This window comes from Typopeltis vanoorti, chromosome 14 (assembly GCF_054136105.1).
Source record: "Typopeltis vanoorti isolate ZY-2024b chromosome 14, IOZ_Tvanoo_1.0, whole genome shotgun sequence".
NCBI lineage: Eukaryota > Metazoa > Arthropoda > Arachnida > Uropygi > Thelyphonidae > Typopeltis > Typopeltis vanoorti.
Genome location: NC_143562.1, coordinates 30,848,260 through 30,866,512, shown reverse-complemented (window position 1 = coordinate 30,866,512; position 18,253 = coordinate 30,848,260). Strand labels below are relative to the sequence as shown.

At 34.8% G+C, this 18,253-nt stretch overlaps 1 protein-coding gene across 1 annotated transcript in view; it reads left to right on the top strand.

Moving 5' to 3' along the window:
* Positions 1-18,253, top strand: part of LOC150099336 (calcium uniporter protein, mitochondrial-like) — a 203,720-nt gene that overhangs the window by 103,513 nt on the left and 81,954 nt on the right. The window contains exon 2 of the mRNA XM_090403759.1: positions 9,701-9,776. Within this exon, the coding sequence (XP_090259885.1) occupies positions 9,701-9,776 (76 nt within the window). The remainder of the gene's footprint in view (positions 1-9,700; positions 9,777-18,253) is intronic.

Below are 18,253 nucleotides of genomic sequence, written 5' to 3'. Positions count from 1 at the left end.
TCTGAAAGATATTTCGGAATTCTCATCCAGAAATGTCGCCTTGATCACGGACATCTCCACGAATGAATACATACATGCTACAGATAATCTACATATCTTCACGCTGTAATGAGTTATTCGACTGAGAGGGCGCTATGATCGATTGTGATAAAAGAATCGGCTAGTGTAAGTTGAAGATTTTAATCTATTCCTCTGCGAAATTTGAATGGTTTAGTATTAACAGCAAGTTCCATCTCGCACTTTGTTTCATAATAAAAAAAGAAATACATAATTCATATTGGAAGCAACAGTGAGTGCGCATACATTAACGCCAAAAATAATTAAAGAGCCAATTCACTTCAGTTATATTCGAAAGCCTGATGTGTCCTTTAAATTACTTTTATCACTGTAAATTATTGCAAACTTAACCATTATGCTGGCAACATAATTAACTTTGCATTGCTAATATTGTTTTTATACAAATCTCTAGTAAAGTAAACGTAGCATGTATTTAGTTCAAGCTGTAATACTTTTGCCATAAAAAAATTCAAATGCATTTTTTTCGTTTACAGTATTTTATCTATCATTTTTATTATTAGCTACACATTTATGTAAAATACTAATATAACAACTGTAACTATAGTCACAAATTGCTATAATAGCAGAAGCCTAATTTGAAATACAGGACAAGCTGTATGTTGTGTGAACTATTGTGCATCTCTACCAGCATTCGTGTAATACGTAAATCTCTGTAATATAAATATTTACTTTGGATAGCTTAAAATTTATTCTTTAAATGCCTTAAACAGTTTTCTATGACCTGATTTTCTTTTTTTTTTTCTTTTTCGGTTGTGTTCTGGCGTGTTCATAATACTACGATATGAAAATAAAAGAAAATGACCAAGCCTTTTTCAATTTATTCTAGTTCGAATGAAAGAACTATTCCATTTAAAATGCTCTCCCTACTCGTGTTCTTCGAAAAAGCTCGCAAAGCATACATCTATAATATCACTTTGGAAAGTACATTCTTCCGCATTATAATGGGTTCATTTTACGGCATAAAATCGGTTATATGATTTTGATCCGATTCGGTAATATTGTTTGTGACTACGGAATGAATGAATGAGGGAAGTTACAGGATCAATACTATAAGTACTGATGGCCTTAGTTTGTCCTTCCGATTGAAACTCTAGTTTAAAATATCGCCATGAGTAAAAGCGATTGGCGAGTTTTACATCACCAACTGAGTTAGTCAGTCTCCGAAAACTTTACAAAACAGAGTGCCATTTCTTTTACCACTAATCATCTCAAACGCTAGCTCCATGAATTGGGGTCTTACTTTTCATTGGTTTATTTTGAAAAATTTCTTGTCTTGGAGAGTTTCATCATCTGAGGTTGAAAACGTGTACACACACACACACACACACACACACACACACACACACACACACACACACACACACACACACACACACACACACACATCCAAGTAATGTGCGATGCAGATAAATTTTGTTTAGTTAGCAACAACCACCTCTGGTACTTTTAAATTATGTGTTAGTGATGTTTCTTTCATAATTGCATTACGATACGTATGGGAGTATCAGCGCACGCAGACAATTCTTTGTGTGTGTGTGTGTGTGTGTGTGTGTGTGTGTGTGTGTGTGTGTGTGTGTGTGTGTGTGTTGCAAATATTTACAAATACGCAGCGCTTGATTTGTTAGTCCCTGGAAGTTCTTTTGTTATTCAACGGAGGATCTCACATCATGCACCAAACAGAGCACGAAGCAAGTCCAAGACAGGAGCTGTCACTCGATGAAGTGGAGCAATGAATGTTTGTAAGCGCAGTCTTCTCATTGGATTAGAACTGTTTCATCAGTTTGATTAAACAAAACAATGGAGACATTTGTTTATATTGTGGGAGATTGGATTGCCACTTTGTTATCTCAACTGCAGGCAGACCCAGTTGTGAAATACCCGATCGATTAATATTTTCTCTCTCTCTCTCTCTCTCTCTCTCTCTCTCTCTCTCTCTATATATATATATATATATATATATATATATATATATATATATATATATATATATATATATATATATATATATATATATATATATATATATATATATATATATATATATATATATATATATTTCGCATATATTCGACCAAAGCAAATCGGTAAAACTACACACATTGATCACTCTTCAACCACATCGTATGGTCAACAATATTTAGTTCATTTAAATATCATTTTATAGAAAGTATATTATTCATTATTATTCATAAAGCATTTAAAGAGAAAAAGATAAACTTAAAGATCTTAAAATAAGCATTATTATTAATTAATAAATAATATCATATTTTTACAATATCATTATGATTATTATTAATAGGAGGAGTAACGATGACACAACAAACGTCAATTTTATTTGAAGAGAAATAGCAGGCGAAAAATTTCATTAACTGTCGTCTGCTGTACATATTCAGTTTCTATAGGTTTTGCTTAAGCCAAAATAAACTGAATTAAATCTTTTAACTACGCCTCTATAATCGAAACTCGGAACTACAGCAAATATTTATTTTTCTGCTAATGATTAAAAGACAAAACTAGTTCGTCTTCCTCGTGTATTTTAATCGTTTATTTTACTGTAATTTAATTTCGTTTTGAAAATGAACTATATCTATTCATTATTTTATGCAAATACGCGAGGAAGAAGATGAACAAGTTTTTACACCGAGAAAACGCAGAATTGTTTTCAGGAACAGCTTCAAATTCTCGGGGCAAATTTACTGCATCGTTCTTATCTTTTTATTACCCAAAGAAGAGCAACGCTTCTTATAACAAAGATTTATACGTGTTCGAGATCCTTAGAGGTATAATAAACGTAGGAAATGGCTCTAAAATTATGATGGAAGGAACAAAATCTTGTTGAGATGTATTATTTATTCAATGATGAAGTATTAAAGAAAAAATAAAAAAGAAGAATGATGTTGGGGGTGTTTATGAACTCTGTTTAACATGATTCCAACTGAGGTGGACGAGAAGAGAAACAAGTCGGCAATTTCCCAAAGGCTCTGTTAACAGTCTAGTAACTTTTTGGTTGACACCAAAAGGTGTCCTCATGTTCATCTGTGACAGATTCGCTACAAAAGAGGTCACTATGGAATCCAGAAGCATTTCCCTTTGTATTTGTTTTTCTTTTAAAGAGCGATATTACAATTCAAGTTTCACCAGATTTTCATGTAAACCACATATGTAATTAGCTCATTTCGGTTTACTAGTTATGCTAATGCCTTTTTTTTTCATTAGCTGTATTTATTTATTTTTTTTCGTTTTGCAAAATATTTTGGAAACGCACATTTTTATTATGATTTTGTCTAGTCATTTTCGGACTTTTTTTCGCACATATTTTTTTTTAACAAACATACTATTAGTTAGGCGTCTCTAGACCAACTTTAGTTGAATTTCTAATATAAAAATAATTAAATAACAATGGATAATTACAAATAAATAACGAAAAAGGAAATGAAAGCAATTTATTTCGTATGATAATTCAACGGCTGTGAGTCCCTTTTACAACACCACTCCCCCCCCCCCCCTATTTTTATCCGGGCTGCTGAGGGGAACATCTTAAGTATTCCTGATTGTAATCCGTGTGTGTTCGCGGGACGGTTTGCCTGTTCTGGGGGAGGGGGGACGAAAAACCCGAGTTTCCGGGTGAAAAAATCCCTTATCTCCGTTATGAGACCGGCTAAACTCGCCTTTCGTGGCAAGAGACCAGACAAAGGCTCCTCAGGTTACTGACGGGAATCGAACCCAGGTTTTACCGACCAAAGGACTTCGTCTATACCGACTGAGCTACGGAGGCTCAACAAATAAATAATAAGCCAAAACAGGAATAAAAAATCAAAAATAAAAACAAGAATGAATAAAGAAATATAAAAAACGCATTTCAGGAGATAATCTTCATTTTCATTTTGAATGTAGGACAAATGTTTGTGATTTTTATTCAACACTGTGGTGGTTTAGTAACCATAGGAATATAATGTACTCATTCGTAGGAATATAAAGTCTACATGCTTGCAATATTTGTTTAAAAAAGCCTTTGAGATCAAAACTTGTTCTTTTTTTTTTGTGGTGTTAGATATTTTTATTGAAATGTAGCTGCTAATAGAAATGCGAAAGCGTGGCGATGCCATAACTATTTCAATGTAACGGAAATTTCCGATGGTTCCCAAAATTCAGCATTCGTCCGAATATATCCATTTAAACCTTTACTTCGATTCCATAAACAGGATTTTCCCTCTGCATTTCTAAGCTTGCTTGTGAACGGTCCAATAGACTAGCATTTCAAAGAACGCTAAAATTTTATTTCGAGAATGTCCTGATTTATAAAAGGCACATTGCTTTTATTGAAATCGAAAAGTGTGTAAGGAAGGATATTACTTCTTTCTTTGCTACTAACAAAAACGTCTATTGTTTAACGTCCCATAAAAATCACTGCGTTCCTTAAAAAGAAAAAAAAAAGTTTTTTTTTTTCCCCTCTTTTCGTAAGATTCGAGCAAATATTTCGTATAGGGAGAACATTGAAATCCCGAAATATGAATGCAGTTCAGATAAATTTGTTTTGATTACATAAGACTAACCTTAGGCGTGCAGTAGGGCAAATGCGGGATCAAGAAGGCAGTTGAGAAAATGTCTGCTGCAAATAATAGAAAATTGAGTTCAGCTGCCATACTTTGAGGAGGGGAAGAAGCAACGTACATGAGCCCGGAACACTTACAAGGAGAATCATTACATCGCACCTATCTTAGTCGTCAAACAAACAAAACTACAACTTTACATCCGTCTGTTGACTCAAATGGAATTTTTAATTACAGTTAAGGGACCAACGTTTATTGGGTTCCATTAAAGATCACGTGTTTCGTTCCTTCTCTCCCTTACGTTCCAAAAAGAATACTTATGATGTCCGTTGGACTCGTAAGTATAAAGTATGAAGTTAATAGTCCACATTTGTTAAGTGAGCAAAAGCTGATATTGCTCTGTAACGCAGTGTCTTGCTAGTCAAACAAATGAAAATATTTGTTGAATAGAAAAATATAATTTAGAGAGTCCAGACGCGATAAACTATCACTTATTTCGTTCTCTCTTCTTATTTGCCGCTATTTAAAGGAAATATCACAGGGATTGTCTTTCGATTCTATTTCCCACAGTCCCACTCATGACAGGGAAAGTGGAGTTATATTAGAAACATTGTTTGAAAGTAAACGCAAGAATCTTACCACTTAGTTACAGACACTCACCTTTTCATTCTCGATGGCTTGATTTAGTCGCTATCGGAACCTGAAGGCAGTCATTTTTCTCGTAACTCAACAAATAATTCGAATTGTCTACATTACTCTTTGTTGGATGCCCATTGCAAGACATAGGTCATAATGTGATCGATTTAGATACATTGACATTAAGTAATACTATAGAAATATGAAGGAAAGTTATAAAGAAACGAATATTTGTTCTACATTTTTATAATTAACAAAATTATGAATAATTTTTGAAGGTACACCTTTTATTCATTAATATATTTTTTATATTGTTACTACAGAAGAAGAGTCGAATATACTTTTCTATTTACAGACTTCGAAAAGACTGCCATCTTAAGTTTAATTTCTCATGAAATTATTATATTTCAATAAAAATATTATTACATTTATTTTTGATTAAATTATTATTATATTTTAATTAAATTTATAATTACTATTATTGTTGGCCCTCCACTGGGGCACATGTCCATAACTCCGCTATATGAACCACAAATCTAATTCTTAAGTTCTGCTCGATAAGTTTAACACTATTAGCAAATGTGTTGGTTTTACATGTGAGAGGATATCTGGAGGAAACACAATTCCACAATCCGAGACTGAATCAGTGCTAGGAAAATAAATAAATAAATAAAAATCGAATATCAGCAAAAATCAGTTGATGAAATTTTTGCTAGTATTCTTAGGTCCCATCTTTTTTGGTTGTTTCATCATGATAGATGTTGGCTCAGTAACAATTCAAAGAGCATCAGCAGTAATTTTCTGTCATAGATGAGAACTGCAAAAGGAATCTCTCCGAAAAACTAATAAATGGATCTCATCAACAGAGTACACTAATGATAGGAAATAAGAAAGACAGATGAAAAAAAGATCAGAACAAGAGAGAACGATTCTTCTAATGGAAAATGATTCCTCGCAGAGAGCGAAGTGTCTTGTTTTCGTAGCTGTAATTAAACAGCCGCTAAGTTACGAGGCTAACGGCACGATTTGGAGGGTATTCATAAATTTTCATAAACGCAGATGAGTTTCCACGTAACTCGCGACTTTCTGCAGTTTAATTAGGAACTACCTGTGCAGTGAAATATCTCACCTTGTTAGCTTTCATGAGGAACCAATCCTACGAGAGTCACGTGATCGCCTAATGTTTGTTCTTTAGCTCAAGTTCCAATTGCTACGTCAAAACAACGTCCCATTTTATCCACCAGCACATTTATAGGAATTTTCATTAAGTAAAATGAACAACTGTTACCTGAGTTCGAGGATTATTATTACTCATTTATTTTTGGTCTCGTGAATTGGTAGAACTGAAACAAACAAAATGCGATCGTTGCTTGGTTACCAAAAATATTTCATGAAACTTACAACAGTTAATTCATATTAAAAGATGGTTAAATTAAAATTGATGGCAAAATAATTCATTTTCAATAGAAAACCTGTTCATTTATAAATGGTGTATAAATAATTTACGAATAATTTAAAAATTAATTTAAATATTTAAATTTATACCTCAAATATAATATTAATATAATTCTTAAATATATATTTTATACATATTTTATTTTTATTTTATACCAATAAAATTAGAGTGCCTATTTATAGTTATTTTCATCAGTTCATAGCATATTCAAGAAATTCCACACGTAAAGAAAATCACAGCTTTAATGTAACCATCATAAAGTGTCGTAGTTTTAAAACTCTTGTTATGTAAGTTCATTACGGATAAGGAACTGGCGCAAAAATAATGTTTTTCTTTAAAATATGCGAAATGTAAATAAATCGGCAATTGGGTTGTAGATGCAGTCGTAGCAGAACATCTGTTTTCTATCGATCGTAAAACAAATCAAAACAACGGAGCGAAACATCTTTGCGATACACCATTGGTAGTTGGACTGAATGTATTTCATTGGTTTAATGCAAATGAGATGGCTGGGAAAACAAAGAAAAATAAATGGATCGCAATGAACGCTTCTAGGTGGAAGGAAATAATAGTAGATATTGCTGAAACAAGATTTTTTTTTTTTTTACAATAAAGAAATAAATAAAATAAGAAGAGAATAAATAAATTCACGAATCCTGAATTCGTTGAATGAAATTATAAAATAGCAACAATCATCGATCTTTGTTTTAATTTTTTTTTCCTTTAAACATGCTGTAATCTCTTATTTTATCTTTATCTTTACCTCAAACACCGTGTTATTCTGAAAGTAGCGTTTATGATAATAATGTTATTATTATTTATTATTAAAAAATTATTATTATTATTGTAGGACACTTCTAAGGACTCGTCTCGAGAAGGCGCTCTATAACATACGTTGTTATTAACCCTGCGGAGGACACGGCTGATCTGACAGATACAAACAAATTGTTTAATATAAATATTCTTACACATATCCAGTGTATAGCTTGGAGGTCATGAGTAGCTGCGCATGCATATATTATGAATGATATTCCACACTGTTTATGCGGTCAGTTTTGGTTTAAGAAGTGTTATGTAAAAGGTGTGTGATATTTGATAGTAAATTTGTATCTGAGAGATAACGCGAGCTCCGATGTCAGATAGTATTGGTTTATTTATTATTATTATTATTATTATTATTATTATTATTATTATTTACCGTTGAAAATGACTGGAAAAATATATCGATTGGTAATCCATCAGATGTTGAAGAGATTCAGCGATTTTGTTACTCGAGTCCGATGATGAGGATGATAGAGTCGAATGCGAAAGTGATATTTGATAGTAAATTGTATCTGAGAGATACCGCGAACTTCGATGTCAGTATAGCATGGGTTTAGTTGTTGTTTTTTCTTTTTCTTTGTTCAATAATTTCTAGATTGTAACTGAAAATAAATAAACCATCATGTATTATATTTGCAGTTTTTTTAATCGTATTTTAGCACATACCAGTAACATGTATCCCTCAGATACACGCGACCTACGATGCAATTTTTTCGACCGCGACCTCCCCAGGGTTAAAATATAATCCATTTGATGTCGTTTGTTAAAATTTATATTTGTATTATTATTTTTGTGTTCTTTTTTTTCGTAAATTTAATATGAAATAAGAAAATATGAAGATTAAATGGAAAGATTTAGGAACAATTACGTTTTCAGTTCTAGTTTAATAGATCTTTCAGAACTGTATTAATCTTAAATACGAAGACATAGATCAATTGAGAATCAGTACTTCCACATACACACAAATATTTGACAAAAAAAAAAAAAAAAATTACGGTCCAGAGAGAATGCTATTCTTAAATTCCAATATTTAAATTTTACTATTAAATAAACTAATAAAAAATTATAAGAGTGCCAGCACTCTAATAGCTGCCACTGTTTCGAAACCTTTCTCTCAGTATAATTATAATATCGTATACAACATTCAACACATGCTATTCGTTGTTAGAATTAAAAATGTTTTCAACTATTTAATGTGCTGAATTATAGATTATAAGTAAAATGTAAGTGACATTATTATTCCTCAGAGAAATAAAGTATCTTATATTGATAGACTCTGCAAAAGCAACAACGCGTGACGTCATTTCCGTATCTGCATCTTTTTATATACATCAAACGATAGTTCATGTTGTTCATTGCATAATTTTACATAGAAAAGAAATGTAACATTTGTCGTCGTCCGGTAGCATCCTCTAGCAAGACGATTGCAGCAGATGAGCATTACAAATGGATATTTATAAATGTTGTGAAAATTGATTAAGCTGTGGTGATTGATGCTGGGAAAGACACACGACAAATCGCTGGTTTATGAATATATATAAAATGAATAGAATTAAGGTGGAAGTATTATTCCGATGAGTAGCTTTCCACAATATTTTTATGTGTAGACTATATCCAGTTTGTCTTTGGAATGCAATTTTTTTTTTTTTTTTTTGCAAACGCCAAACGCATTATACGGAAGATTGTAACTGATTCATTTGTCATCAATGGAAGTCTGACGTCTCCTACTTTTTCCACACGCAGAAGAGGTTATCAATTTTGTCTTAACTTTAGACAGTTAAACCGGATAAATTCTTGGGGTAAGACACTATCGAAATAAGTGACGAATCGATCCACTCTTATAAGACTGATATGTCTTTGATGTGACAAATGAACTTGAAGGTTATTGTGGAGGCACCTGGAAATCGAATACTTTTCATCTCTCTCTTTCTCTTTATTTGTTGGTTCTAATCATAGAATAACCCATGAACTCATGAGAAGAGCGGTTTTATTGTGTTCTCTCATGAATTTGAATGATTTTGGAGTGAGTTTTTGTGCTTACTTCATAATGAGTTTAATTTGGAAATGTTTAAATAGAATATTTAAATGTTTTGATTGCAAATGTAAAAGTGTTTCCAACTATCAATGAATAAAGAAATAATTTTTATCTATCTTTCAGGGGATACTTGTATATCAGCTCCCTCTTTTGGTGTACAGAGGAAATGTTACCATTACACGAGAGATAATTCATGGAGGTAAAAATATCTTAGCTTTTGTTCTTGTTCATTATGACATTTGACTTGGTGAATATAATGGAACAGTTTTAAAATTTTGAATAAACTGTGAAAGATTTATTTATTTCATAACCGAATTTTTTGTATGCTTTTTAAAGTCAGATAGGACTGATAAACATAATTGTGATTTAACCTGTTTTACCCCTTTGTACAAGCGAAATTCAATTCAGTTATTGGACAACATCCTTTTTTGTAGGTGCAAAGTATTGATCACTTAGTGGGATTTTGAAAGTAGAGCTGTAACGAAAAAGGTCTAATGCATTATTGTAGACGGGGGTATTCACTCTTTATTCTAATTAGCAGTGCGCTTTTGCTTCGTAACCTCTCTTATTTATTCTATTGCGTAGTATGTTATCCACCTTTCGTATTTACAAGTCGTATACCTATGAACACTGGAAAATTTATTTGTTAAGACTGCACCACCAGTATTTCTATATTGGCATAAGACTCAGTAAAACGTCCGGTAGATCTCTCTCTCTCTCTCTCTCTGTCACACACACACACACACACACACACACACACACACACACACACACACACACTTACTAGCATAAATTCCTTCAATAAAGTTTACATAAACAGTCGTGGTTCTGAAGTACTTAAACTACACTTTTAATGCCTTAGTTGTTTCCCTCTCACAGATCTAAGTTTATTTAGGAACAGTGCATTGCAAAATAAAAAATCAGGCAGCACTCTATTGACATATAATTAAAACACATTTATTTACATTAATAACCAAGTCATTAATTAAATGATAGGAAGGTTAGTCTCCCTACCTATCCCCTAGATTTTTAGTATAAAGAAACAAGCTTTCCCTTTTCAATACTAAATAACTATACAATATAATTACTCAATTACTTCACTGCCTATTAAATCAAATTATTAAAACTAATTTACTCACGAAGAGGTTAGCTAGCTATGCCAAGTTATCTCACAAATTATATTCCAATTAATAACAAATCAGAGGATTCTCTTATAGACACTTCTTATTACTATTAAGTTAATTCTTATCAGTCCATCTATAACGTATCTCCTAGATTACAAAAGGAATGTACAACAAAAGATGGACCAAACTTACAGAGGCTCTGTGTCGCACACTCATCCATAGGTCCTGTACTAAAGTCCCTATGCTTTTCCTTTCATCTCGGGCTTTAGGCTTCCGCCTGGAGAGTCCTGTTTCAGAGGGTGTTTTGTCGGGATATTGGTGGGATTTGGACTGCAATTTTCCGGTACTCAAAAAACTCAGGCAAGAGGTTTCAGCATACAGGCTTGAAGATCGCTCTGCGGGTTTGGCTTCGGTTGATCCCCCCCCACGAGGCAAAAAAAGACATCCGACCGACATTGCCTCGGGTATTTACATCGGCTGTTCCTCTCATCATTCCGATCCGCTTCTCCTCTGGCATGGCTCCTCGTAACGTGCTGTCCTCAGGATCCTACTTCTGGAACTTTTGCCTCTAACTGCCGATTACTCTAACTGCAGCCCCTGATGTTTGGCTCAGTCCCTTTTTATTTCGTCTTCTCCGGAACCTTACACCAAGGGTTGTAACCCCCAAAGAATTCGGCACGACTCCTTGATCTTCTGTTAAGACCGACCCGTTCTTTCTTTTCCTCCGTGCAGTCCTTTAATCCTATCATGTCAGGCAGCGGAAATTTGTCTGAAACTTGCCGATCTCTTTGACACTAACTTTGAAGGTGTTTATGCGCAGAGCTCGCAAACAACTTTCTTATACACTTAAATCATAAACAACTTTCTTCTGCCCTTATACAGAGCTATTATACAAAGTTCTGGTGGCAAGCATTGGCTTTGTTTTTGTCATTCTAGAAATTTGTTAAAGCAGTAAATACAGTCAATTCCCATTGGGTTATTTACATTGATATTTAGCATAAAATATATAGAGACATACAAGGTTATTTTTGTAACAATCTCATGAAACTTGACCTCTGTAAAAATCGATGTAAGGCGCTTTGGTATTTCCAAGCTACATCGAGTTTTACAGAGCAATATCTTGTAACAGTTGCTCGTACAGTGATATATAACCATTTCCCTATCGATATCCTTCCTGTATATTGTACTTAAAACATTATAAAATACTGCAATTATACAGTATAAAAATTATATTAAAATTCATTAGTTTGCAGATGAAATAAAGATAGGCAGCTAAGGCTATGATGCCATTTTTAATATTTACAAACTGTCCCTGTTTGCTAGGAAAATTCCCGACTTTCTCGAAGAAAACTTCTGCTAGAAAGTAGAACATCTTTCTTATTCCCTTAATGGAATTTAAACTTAGGAAATGCTAAGCAAAGTGCACGTGTCATTCTTCCGAACAAAGTTCGTGAGAAGCTTGGAAGCCTTACTGCAGAACAGTGAAGAGCCATTGTTCCAAAGCCGCTGCTAGAAATCTGAAGCTGGTTATATACTGCCTAGTGTTGCATGTAACTTGATCACTAGGTTAACTAGTCGTCTAGTTTAAACGAAATAAAGTAGCTGTGTATGAAAGTTAAGATTGTGTTTAATTCCAAAGTCACATTTGGACTTGATTAAGATACCGTAAGGTGTTAAGTTGCGTGAAGTATTAAAAATAGTCACGATTTTTCCATTAAATTTTTGATAATTAATGCTTGTTCATTTTTCGTATAAAATACAACATAATCTAAGTGAGCAGGGTATGCTAACATTTTAAATTATATCTACTGGTCTCTCTCTCTCTCTCTCTCTCTCTCTTCCATCTTCTAAGTACATGATCTAAATATATTTGGCTTTTTAGTTTATATATTTTTACTTATTTTCTTTAAATTTAAGTGCATTCCATTTGAAAGACTGCAACCTACAGCACATTAGTTCTCATAAGGATTAAGGGTCAGATAATCTTGGAAACATGGCTCGAGAGATCAAACATGGACCCCCCCCCCCTCAATAAGCAGGTTGATGGTCTGGCAACGAGGGTGATGAAAAGCATCTCTTTTACCTTTCACAGCTGTTCCATGCCACATTATTTGATTATTTCGAATTTCGGTCGAAGCAACTAAGGCAACGAAGCCGGTGTATTACACCTATAAATTGTATATACTCACGTAGCAGTTTGCCTATTTTGCGGAATGTGAAACTCTAGTTTCGCGGAGGACCAACTCTGACACCTCCGTATGAGACCAGCTAACTCACTTTCAAATGAAAACTCCCTTATAAATGTTCTTCGTCTTCTGGACGGGATCCGAAAACCCACATCTTCTTCAACAAAACGGCATCATCGAGACTGACTGAACCACAGAGAATGGAGAGCCAGAACGATCTTATATTATGCATTATATAGAAAGAAAGCGAATGCAGGTAGATTCTTACATATGACCTCACACCACTCGGCGCACAACGCGCTATTATCAGCATTCGGAGGGACAGAACACGTTATTTCGAGACAAGCAGCAGCAGAAGAAGAAGCAGTCATGTGAATGCCTAATACAGGCAGTGGTGCTCAAACTGTATTACTTCCCCTCCCCCCTAGGGATGCGATGCAATGGTCGGTATTATTGTTTATTTGCAAGCACTGCTCCGCATGTACTTGACATTTCATGCACTCATTTCAAAGCAAGATAGTTTAACTTATAATAATGGTATTATTATTATAATTAATAATAATGATTATATTTGAAATAATGTGAACTAATTTGTTGTGTCATCAAAACTGTTGAGAAAGTTTTGTCAAGAACGCTTTTATCGCAGTTTATTCGAAGGAATCAACTGCATGATTTTTTAAAGGGACATCTCATTAGTTTGAAAATCACTGGCCTAATAGATGCAGTACGAAAACTGTCATTAGCATCTTACAACGAAGACTCAGAGAAACATCGGAGGCAATCAGAGGTCAAGGAAATCTAAGTTACAGAAGTGCTGTCGTTTTACTTTACATGAAAAAGGCGAGTGAATGAAGATCCCAGGTCTTGAAACAACACAACATACAAGTTCCATTCTCTGCTCTTTACGAGAAATACTGTGATTACAACATTCGTTGCGTAGAACAGACGGACCGCTGAGAAGAAATCTGAATGAGGGAATACACTAGAGATATCCAGAAAGAACAGAGCATATAAATGTGGTTTAACCTTCCAGGGAGAGAAATAACTTTATATGGCAGCATACCAAAATGCCATATGTCTCATATAATAGTTCCATTTCGAAGTTCAAATGCGCTCAACTTCATGTAGGCCGTTACCTTAGCAGATATGGGATATAAAGGCAATGTTAACTATATGAACAATGATTTTCGCGTTTGCAATCATACATATAAAGGGTAATTTTTATCTTGTAACATTTTGAACGTATTTTATCTTTTAAGTGTATTTTATGTAAATTCTAATCGTTAGGAAACCGAACTCAGAGCCTACGAAAAGTAGTCGGTGTAAATAAATTAATATTTTATCGTATGTATTCCATATTATCTCACGGAAGTTTGGATCAGTGTTTATGAGGACATGAACTGCACCAGTAACATCAGCCAGTTACTGCACAGCTTAATCGGTGTGTTCCAGCCTTATAAAACAAACGCAGCGATATATTTCGAAAACTCATTCCGCGTACTCATGCAGCTTAATGTTGATGAGCACATTACTTGAAGGCATGCAGAGTCACACAATAACACTCTCCTTAGTGTTATTCTTGAAATTAGAAACAGCAAGATGGTTTGTTTAAAATCACTGAGATCTGTTTGTACAAAGCTAAGGTGGAGATGGAAAACTAAACAATGTAAAATTCCTCTCTCAAACTCTGAACATTTCTCCAGAGGCAAAGAATTGTTGACGAAATGATCTCTAAAGAAAATCTTGTAAAGAATTTTTCAGATGTACAGAAAATCTCAAACTTTTTCATTAATTTAAACGAACTAAGCATAATTTTTTTTAAATAGTGGACACTGCTGTTTAAGCAAAATATCTCATTGCTTTCCCGTACAACACCAAACTCTAAGTTGACTTAATCCTGTATAATGGGCAGAGCTTAAGTTAACTGACATCTTAGAATGTAAGTTGAAAATCGAAAACCTTATGTTCTCCAGACGTCCTTAACGTATATGATGATTTATGGACTGAGATTAAGAAGTCTCTTGCCGCTTGTTTCCTTAGATGGTACGTGGCATAAATGGGTAATCCCACCTTGACCTTTTTACTTTACATATTGTTCTCTGAGGAGAACGAATCATATCTCCTTGCGATAATCTCAAAATCGGAATGGCTTCACAATAGCCCATAAAATTAACGTAAAGCTCAGTCAGGGGATATTCTATCAGCGCATCTTCTTTTAATGATCGCCAAGGGAATAATAAAACTAGTGGGTTCGACTGTCTTTGTTTTTGAATTATTAATTCAAACCTGAGAGTAATTAGTAATAAATAACTAATCAGGAGAAAGGCGAATAAAGGGAAAAATCACGTTCAGATTGAGATCCATAAACACACTCATGAGCCAAAACATTATCACAACTCAGCCTGGTGGTCGGAAATAGACCAGTGTTGGCAGTATCCCGAGCATGTTCTCATGGACATGACTGAGTCCTCTCATACCCATTGAACACACCTTAACAGCTAATTCATACCTTGGGATTGTTTCAGATCAGGTATTGCACTACATGATGGCAACAGGAGCCGATGGATCTGCACTTCTTAAGCAAGACAAGCGCCGTGTTTCAAGGCTCGCATTGTGCAAGAATGGATCGAAGACTAAATCCAAGTTCCGTGTGTTTCTCTCGCTTCCTATTTCTTCTGTGTATCCCATCGAACATTTGTGGGATCATGTGGAACGCAGCATTCGCAGTTAGATGTCAGTGCCTCTCTCGGTCATGGGCCTACGAGTCTTATTCTATCTAGAATAAGACTGAATACCAATACGGGTGCAAGCAAAAGGAGGTCCAACACGCTACTAGGGGTAGATGGTCATAATGTTTTTGGTTCATGAGTATAAATGCAACGATATTCAACATTTTATATATGTGGGGATGTTATACGATGTTAGTTTTGTAGGAAGCAAAGTCGTACACATCATGCGAATATTATGCTTCCAGTCTAACTCGAGTAGCAACTAGGAGCATGTTATGGTGGAAACAGAACTTGGATGCAGAACCCTTGTTAAAATTTAAATTCGTTTCGGCTGTGAAAAAGACGCAATGTTTTCGCACAGTGAAGCTGTAGTTACTTTTTTTTTTATTACCGAAGTTTAATAAAATATTTTGCATTAAAATACAGGATGATTTTTTAAAAACATTCATTTAGAATATGCGATCAGAAATGTTTTACTTTACATGTAAACTCTATAATGTTGGGCATATTAGAAACTATCCAGGATTCGCCGAATATCTGAATTATGAAGGTCGATTGACGAGTCGCAAATAAAATATTTTCTTGGAAGAGCTGTAAAAACGTAGTGAAATTCCACCAGATGAAAGTCTCAAAGACGTAAAAGGAATGCAGTGAGTCAAGCATGAAGCACAAGACGAAATGTCTACGGTACGTGCTTGTAAGAAACTTGAATGCAACCGGAGGAATATAAAAGAGCTGGATGTCGTCCATCTTTGAAGCACTTATAGATACTAAAGTTCAAATATCGGGCTATTGGGAGTAGGTTGAATTCTCATGCGTCTTTCTAGAGCAGTGTTTGTAAAAGGAACATGTTTCTGTTTTATTATTATTTTCATAAATCGTGCGTACTGAGCTTCTATAGAAATACAGCGCATAGAGATTCAATCATCAACCTAAGAGACCATTTTTTATCTCCTGATTCATACGACCAAAAAAGGTATAAAGATGGATGTTCTGCTGTTACTAAAAGTTTCGCTAGTAAAGACTGTCTAAAAGCAAGCACGTGTGCTACCACATGCTGCATGACATGTTATAACACGGTATCAAAGAACTGCGAAATGCTTTTAATTGCGGTCTCCAGTTAAAATATTATCACCACCTCAGTTATTTTACAATCGGTCATTCCACTCTGCCAGGTGGCACTCATATCGCCGTTAAAACCAGTATATATGATACTGGAGAGGCGTGAGGTACTGTTGAAATGGAAGAAAAAAGATGGCGGCTCGCGCGTTAGTGTTTCGTGTATTTAGTGTATTATTGATGGTGAATTGTGAATTTGATTGATATGTTTTTTGGGGTTTTATGTTTATTCATTAGTAATAGTAGTTAATTGCTTGCTACCATAAACAGACACTTTATTTTTCCCTAGTGATTTATCCAGGTAAGTCAATTAAAATTACAAGGACGATACACTAGGCCTACTTCCGCTAGTATCGCCATTGTTTCATATCTTGTAATCATAAGCAACTGTCTATTTGCTATCGTGACAAGGGCAAGGCATGTCTTGCCCCACAGAACAGACTTTAGGGCCTATCATGGAGACACCATATGAAGAACTAAATTTCAAAGAACTCCTGGCTATCTTCAAGCATGTAGGCAATCTACTGCACACTAAATGGCCAGGTAAAGTTGTAATTCATCAAATAGAAGAAGTTGATTCAGATGACCCTCAACTCTCTGAATTTCTTCCCAGTATCCATCAAGATAGCACTAGCATAATAGAAGCAACTGCTGATGACAGTTCCATTGCAGATCACAGCAATTATCAGGAGATTCACACTCGCAAGAAACGCAAAACTGCAGCCTCTGAACCACCCAAAGCGGATCGAATGGAAGAAGACGGTCCTGACCCGGACTCTCCTACCTCCTCAAGAGAAAAGATACCTCCTATTATTCTGCGAGAAAAGAAAAAATGGATATCCCTAAGGACTACGATGTCCAATTTAAAGATTTCATACAGTCAAGCAAAGAATGTCTCAAAAGGTATTAAAATACAGCCCTGCTCAGCGATGGATTATTGAAGGTTGACAGGTGAATTGGATGCCAAAGGTATACAGTATCACACCTTTTCACTAGGATCAGAAAGAAACCTCAAGGTAGTAATCAGAGGTGTCTCGGAAGATGTATCCATAGAAGAAGTGGTTGCGGATCTCCACCACCAAGACCTACCACCCGTTAAGGTCAGTCGAATGACCAAAAAAGACAAGATTCCAATGCCACTGGTTCTAATTGAGATCAGTCAAGCTTATAAGGACATATATGACCTGACATCCATCTGTGGGCTAAAAATTACTATAGAACCACTAAGAAAAAGAGCTTCAACAGGGCAGTGCCACAGTGTCAAAAATTTGGCCATGCCCAGAAGATGTGCAGGGCTGAATTCAGATGTCTAAAATGTGGGGTCGCCCACCCAACAAATACATGTACTAAACCAAAATCTACCCCGGCTAAATGTGCCAACTGTTGTGGTCCTCACACTCCCAATTACAAAGGATGCACTCACAATCCAAGAAATAGAAAATCAGAAGCAGAAACATTTTCTTCCTCACTCAGCACACCTATGTCAGAGACTACTTCACAGTTTCCTGAAGTTCAATA